This window comes from Papio anubis, unplaced genomic scaffold (genome assembly GCF_008728515.1).
Source record: "Papio anubis isolate 15944 unplaced genomic scaffold, Panubis1.0 scaffold136, whole genome shotgun sequence".
Lineage (NCBI taxonomy): Eukaryota > Metazoa > Chordata > Mammalia > Primates > Cercopithecidae > Papio > Papio anubis.
Window position 1 is genome coordinate 128,080 of NW_022161314.1, and position 6,921 is coordinate 135,000.

The 6,921-nt window shown below is 41.9% G+C and overlaps 1 protein-coding gene across 2 annotated transcripts in view; it reads left to right on the forward strand.

Moving 5' to 3' along the window:
- Positions 1 to 471: 471 nt before the first annotated feature.
- The window catches only part of LOC116268507 (cAMP-regulated phosphoprotein 19), a 36,785-nt gene continuing 30,335 nt past the window's right edge, over positions 472 to 6,921 (forward strand). Inside the window, exon 1 of one of the 2 annotated variants that reach the window (XM_031661354.1) lies at positions 472 to 565. In XM_031661354.1, the coding sequence (XP_031517214.1) occupies positions 531 to 565 (35 nt within the window). In that variant the 5' untranslated portion in view covers positions 472 to 530. The remainder of the gene's footprint in view (positions 566 to 6,921) is intronic. The other variant, XM_031661358.1, reaches the window with a different exon arrangement.

Below are 6,921 nucleotides of genomic sequence, written 5' to 3' on the forward strand. Positions count from 1 at the left end.
GTTGATTTTCCAGTCTCTTCCTCTCATTCAAAATGTGTTCTGTTCTTGGTGTTTGCTACACTCTGATGATGCAAGTGGACTTCCTCTCTCAATTGTTTGAGGATTGAATGGAGGGAGACATTACTTCATCTCCTTACTCCTATAAACTCTTGAACTAGGCCAACTAAACCTCAAAAGGAACCCTGTTCTTTTTAAAGCTTTTATACACCTATCAAGTTCCAAATCAAAAAAATATTTTGTGCGTGTATGCATCAGAATCACCAGGGGAACTTTGGTTAAACATCAATTCTTGGACCTTGCCCCAAACTTAATGAGAATCTCTGTCTAAAGGGTCACTCTGTGATTCTATTCCCTATGGCTAATAGAATTAATTAAAAATTCAATTCCTTGGTTGCCCTAGTTACATTTCAAACGCTCAATAGTCATATGTAGCTAGTGGCTACTGTATTTGAGAGCACACATATAGAACAGTTCCATCACACAAAGTGCTATGAGACAGCACTAATCTAGAATACACACATACCTTGGAGATGTTGCAGGTTTGGTTCCAGACCACAGCAATAAAGTAAGTCATACACATTTTTTTATTTCCAGTGCATATAAAAGTTACATTTGGCTGAGCGCAGTGGCGCACTCTGTAATCCCAGCACTTTGGGAGGCTGAGACAGGTGGATCACCTGAGGTCAGGAGTTCAAGACCAGCCTGACTAACATGGTGAAACCCCATCTCTACTAAATACAAAAAATTAGGCATGGTGGCGCATGCCTGTAATCCCAGCTACTTGGGAGGTTGAGGCAGGAGAATCAGTTGAACCCGACAGGCGGAGCTTGCAGTGAGCTGAGATCATGCCATTGCACTCCAGCCTGGGCAACAAGAGTGAAACTCCCCTCAAAATAATAATTTTAAAAAGTTCTGTTTATACTATATTATACCTTAGAAGTGTGCAATAGCATCATGTCTAAAAAGTGTGCAATGGCATCATGTCTAAAACCACACCCTAAACAAAAAACAGATGATGGGGCTGGGCATGGCGGTTCACACCTGTAATCCAAGCACTTTGGGAAGCTGAGACAGGTAAACCACTTGACACCAAGAGTTTGAGGTTACAGTGAGCCAAGATCACTCCAGCCTTGGTGACAAGTGAGACCCTGTCTCTAAAAGAAATAAAAATAAAAAATAGTTTATTGTCACTTGAGCCCAGGAGTTCAAGGTTACAGTGGCCTATGATGGCACCTCTGAACTCCAGCCTGGGTGACAATGTGAGACCTTGTCTCAAAAAAAAAAAAATTAATCTATTGCTAAAAAATACTAACAATCATCTGAGCCCTCAAGAAGTCATAATCTTTGCTGGTGGGGGATCTTGCCTTGATGTTGATGGCTGCCAACTGGTCAGGGTAGTGGTTGCTGAAGGTTGGAGTGGCTGTGGGAATTTCTTAAAATAGACATCAATGAAGTTTCTCATCAATTGACTCTTCCTTTCACACAAGATTTCTCTGTAGCATGCAATGCTGTTTGATAGCATTTTACCTACCCACAATAGAACTTGTTTCAAAATTGGAGTCAGTCCTCTCAAACCTGGCCACTGCTTTATGAGCTAAGTTTATATAATATTTTAAAACCTTTTGTTGTAGCAATCAATCTGAAAACAAAAGCAATTACATTTACAATAGTTATAAAAAAAGTAAAATACCTAGGAATAAATTTAAGCAAAGAAGTGAAAGACCTCTATGAGGAAATTTATAAAACACTGATGAGGGCGGAGCAAGATGGCCGAATAGGAGCAGCTCCAGTCTTCAACTCCCAGCGCCAGCGACACAGAAGACCGGTGATTTCGGCATTTTCAACTGAGGTACTGGGTTCATCTCACTGGGGAGTGCCGGAAGATCGGTATTGGTCAGCTGCTGCAGCCCGACCAGCGAGAGCTGAAGCAGGGCGAGGCATTGCCTCACCTGGGAAGCGCAAGGGGGAAGGGAATCCCTTTTCCTAGCCAGGGGAACTGAGACACACAACACCTGGAGAATCGGGTAACTCCCACCCCAATACTGCGCTTTGAGCAAACAGGAACACCAGGAGATCATATCCCACACCTGGCTGGGAGGGTCCCACACCCACGGAGCCTCCCTCATTGCTATCACAGCAGTCTGTGATCTACCGGCAAGGCAGCAGCGAGGCTGGGGGAGGGGCGCCCGCCATTGCTCAGGCTTAAGTAGGTAAACAAAGCTGCTGGGAAGCTCGAACTGGGTGGAGCTCACAGCAGCTCAAGGAAACCTGCCTGTCTCTGTAGACTCCACCTCTGGGGGCAGGGCACAGTAAACAATAACAAAGCAGCAGATACCTCTGCAGACCCAAACGACTCTGTCTGACAGCTTTGAAGAGAGCAGTGGATCTCCCAACACGGAGGTTGAGATCTGAGAAGGGACAGACTCCCTGCTCAAGCGGGTCCCTGACCCCTGAGTAGCCTAACTGGGAGACATCCCCCACTAGGGGCAGTCTGACACCCCACACCTCACAGGGAGGAGTACACCCCTGAGAGGAAGCTTCCAAAGCAAGAATCAGACAGGTACACTTGCTGTTCAGAAATATTCTATCTTCTGCAGCCTCTGCTGCTGATACCCAGGCAAACAGGGTCTGGAGTGGACCTCAAGCAATCTCCAACAGACCTACAGCTGAGGGTCCTGACTGTTAGAAGGAAAACTATCAAACAGGAAGGACACCTACACCAAAACCCCATCAGTACATCACCATCATCAAAGACCAGAGGCAGATAAAACCACAAAGATGGGGAAAAAGCAGGGCAGAAAAGCTGGAAATTCAAAAAACAAGAGCGCATCTCCCCCGGCAAAGGAGCGCAGCTCATCGCCAGCAACGGATCAAAGCTGGACGGAGAATGACTTTGACGAGATGAGAGAAGAAGGCTTCAGTCCATCAAATTTCTCAGAGCTAAAGGAGGAATTACGTACCCAGCGCAAAGAAACTAAAAATCTTGAAAAAAAAGTGGAAGAATTGACGGCTAGACTAATTAATGCAGAGAAGGTCATAAACGAAATGAAAGAGATGAAAAGCATGACACGAGAAATACGTGACAAATGCACAAGCTTCAGTAACCGACTCGATCAACTGGAAGAAAGAGTATCAGCGATTGAGGATCAAATGAATGAAATGAAGCGAGAAGAGAAACCAAAAGAAAAAAGAAGCAAAAGAAATGAACAAAGCCTGCAAGAAGTATGGGATTATGTAAAAAGACCAAATCTACGTCTGATTGGGGTGCCTGAAAGTGAGGGGGAAAATGGAACCAAGTTGGAAAACACTCTTCAGGATATCATCCAGGAGAACTTCCCCAACCTAGTAGGGCAGGCCAACATTCAAATCCAGGAAATACAGAGAACGCCACAAAGATACTCCTCGAGAAGAGCAACTCCAAGACACATAATTGCCAGATTCACCAAAGTTGAAATGAAGGAAAAAATCTTAAGGGCAGCCAGAGAGAAAGGTCGGGTTACCCACAAAGGGAAGCCCATCAGACTCACAGCAGATCTCTCGGCAGAAACTCTCCAAGCCAGAAGAGAGTGGGGGCCAATATTCAACATTCTTAAAGAAAAGAATTTTAAACCCAGAATTTCATATCCAGCCAAACTAAGTTTCATAAGTGAAGGAGAAATAAAATCCTTTACAGATAAGCAAATGCTTAGAGATTTTGTCACCACTAGGCCTGCCTTACAAGAGACCCTGAAGGAAGCACTCAACATGGAAAGGAACAACCGGTACCAGCCATTGCAAAAACATGCCAAAATGTAAAGACCATCGAGGCTAGGAAGAAACTGCATCAACTAACGAGCAAAATAACCAGTTAATATCATAATGGCAGGATCAAGTTCACACATAACAATCTTAACCTTAAATGTAAATGGACTAAATGCTCCAATTAAGAGACACAGACTGGCAAACTGGATAAAGAGTCAAGACCCATCAGTCTGCTGTATTCAGGAGACCCATCTCACACGCAGAGACATACATAGGCTCAAAATAAAGGGATGGAGGAAGATTTACCAAGCAAATGGAGAACAAAAAAAAGCGGGGGTTGCAATCCTAGTCTCTGATAAAACAGACTTTAAACCATCAAAAATCAAAAGAGACAAAGAAGGCCATTACATAATGGTAAAGGGATCAATTCAACAGGAAGAGCTAACTATCCTAAATATATATGCACCCAATACAGGAGCACCCAGATTCATAAAGCAAGTCCTTAGAGACTTACAAAGAGACTTAGACTCCCATACAATAATAATGGGAGACTTCAACACTCCACTGTCAACATTAGACAGATCAACGAGACAGAAAGTTAACAAGGATGTCCAGGAATTGAACTCATCTCTGCAGCAAGCAGACCTAATAGACATCTATAGAACTCTCCACCCCAAATCAACAGAATATACATTCTTCTCAGCACCACATCGTACTTATTCCAAAATTGACCACGTAATTGGAAGTAAAGCACTCCTCAGCAAATGTACAAGAACAGAAATTATTACAAACTGTCTCTCAGACCACAGTGCAATCAAACTAGAACTCAGGACTAAGAAACTCAATCAAAACTGCTCAACTACATGGAAACTGAACAACCTGCTCCTGAATGACTACTGGGTACATAACGAAATGAAGGCAGAAATAAAGATGTTCTTTGAAACCAATGAGAACAAAGATACAACATACCAGAATCTCTGGGACACATTTAAAGCAGTGTGTAGAGGGAAATTTATAGCACTAAATGCCCACAAGAGAAAGCAGGAAAGATCTAAAATTGACACTCTAACATCGCAATTAAAAGAATTAGAGAAGCAAGAGCAAACACATTCGAAAGCTAGCAGAAGGCTAGAAATAACTAAGATCAGAGCAGAACTGAAGGAGATAGAGACACAAAAAACCCTCCAAAAAATCAATGAATCCAGGAGTTGGTTTTTTGAAAAGATCAACAAAATTGACAGACCACTAGCAAGACTAATAAAGAAGAAAAGAGAGAAGATTCAAATCGACGCAATTAAAAATGATAAAGGGGATATCACCACCGACCCCACAGAAATACAAACTACCATCAGAGAATACTATAAACACCTCTACGCAAATAAACTGGAAAACCTAGAAGAAATGGATAATTTCCTGGACACTTACACTCTTCCAAGACTAAACCAGGAAGAAGTTGAATCCCTGAATAGACCAATAGTAGGCTCTGAAATTGAGGCAATAATTAATAGCCTACCAACCAAAAAAAAGTCCAGGACCAGATGGATTCACAGCTGAATTCTACCAGAGGTACAAGGAGGAGTTGGTACCATTCCTTCTGAAACTATTCCAATCAATAGAAAAAGAGGGAATCCTCCCTAACTCATTTTATGAGGCCAACATCATCCTGATACCAAAGCCTGGCAGAGATACAACAAAAAAAGAGAATTTTAGACCAATATCCCTGATGAACATCGATGCAAAAATCCTCAATAAAATACTGGCAAACCGGATTCAGCAACACATCAAAAAGCTTATCCACCATGATCAAGTGGGCTTCATCCCTGGGATGCAAGGCTGGTTCAACATTCGCAAATCAATAAACATAATCCAGCATATAAACAGAACCAAAGACAAGAACCACATGGTTATCTCAATAGATGCAGAAAAGGCTTTTGACAAAATTCAACAGCCCTTCATGCTAAAAACGCTCAATAAATTCGGTATTGATGGAACGTACCTCAAAATAATAAGAGCTATTTATGACAAACCCACAGCCAATATCATACTGAATGGGCAAAAACTGGAAAAATTCCCTTTGAACACTGGCACAAGACAGGGATGCCCTCTCTCACCACTCCTATTCAACATAGTGTTGGAAGTTCTGGCTAGGGCAATTAGGCAAGAGAAAGAAATCAGGGGTATTCAGTTAGGAAAAGAAGAAGTCAAATTGTCCCTCTTTGCAGATGACATGATTGTATATTTAGAAAACCCCATTGTCTCAGCCCAAAATCTCCTTAAGCTGATAAGCAACTTCAGCAAAGTCTCAGGATACAAAATTAATGTGCAAAAATCACAAGCATTCTTATACACCAGTAACAGACAAACAGAGAGCCAAATCATGAATGAACTTCCATTCACAATTGCTTCAAAGAGAATCAAATACCTAGGAATCCAACTTACAAGGGATGTAAAGGACCTCTTCAAGGAGAACTACAAACCACTGCTCAGTGAAATAAAAGAGGACACAAACAAATGGAAGAACATACCATGCTCATGGATAGGAAGAATCAATATCGTGAAAATGGCCATACTGCCCAAGGTAATTTATAGATTCAATGCCATCCCCATCAAGCTACCAATGAGTTTCTTCACAGAATTGGAAAAAACTGCTTTAAAGTTCATATGGAACCAAAAAAGAGCCCGCATCTCCAAGACAATCCTAAGTCAAAAGAACAAAGCTGGAGGCATCACGCTACCTGACTTCAAACTATACTACAAGGCTACAGTAACCAAAACAGCATGGTACTGGTACCAAAACAGAGATATAGACCAATGGAATAGAACAGAGTCCTCAGAAATAATACCACACATCTACAGCCATCTGATCTTTGACAAACCTGAGAGAAACAAGAAATGGGGAAAGGATTCCCTATTTAATAAATGGTGCTGGGAAAATTGGCTAGCCATAAGTAGAAAGCTGAAACTGGATCCTTTCCTTACTCCTTATACGAAAATTAATTCAAGATGGATTAGAGACTTAAATGTTAGACCTAATACCATAAAAATCCTAGAGGAAAACCTAGGTAGTACCATTCAGGACATAGGCATGGGCAAAGACTTCATGTCTAAAACACCAAAAGCAACGGCAGCAAAAGCCAAAATTGACAAATGGGATCTCATTAAACTAAAGAGCTTCTGCAC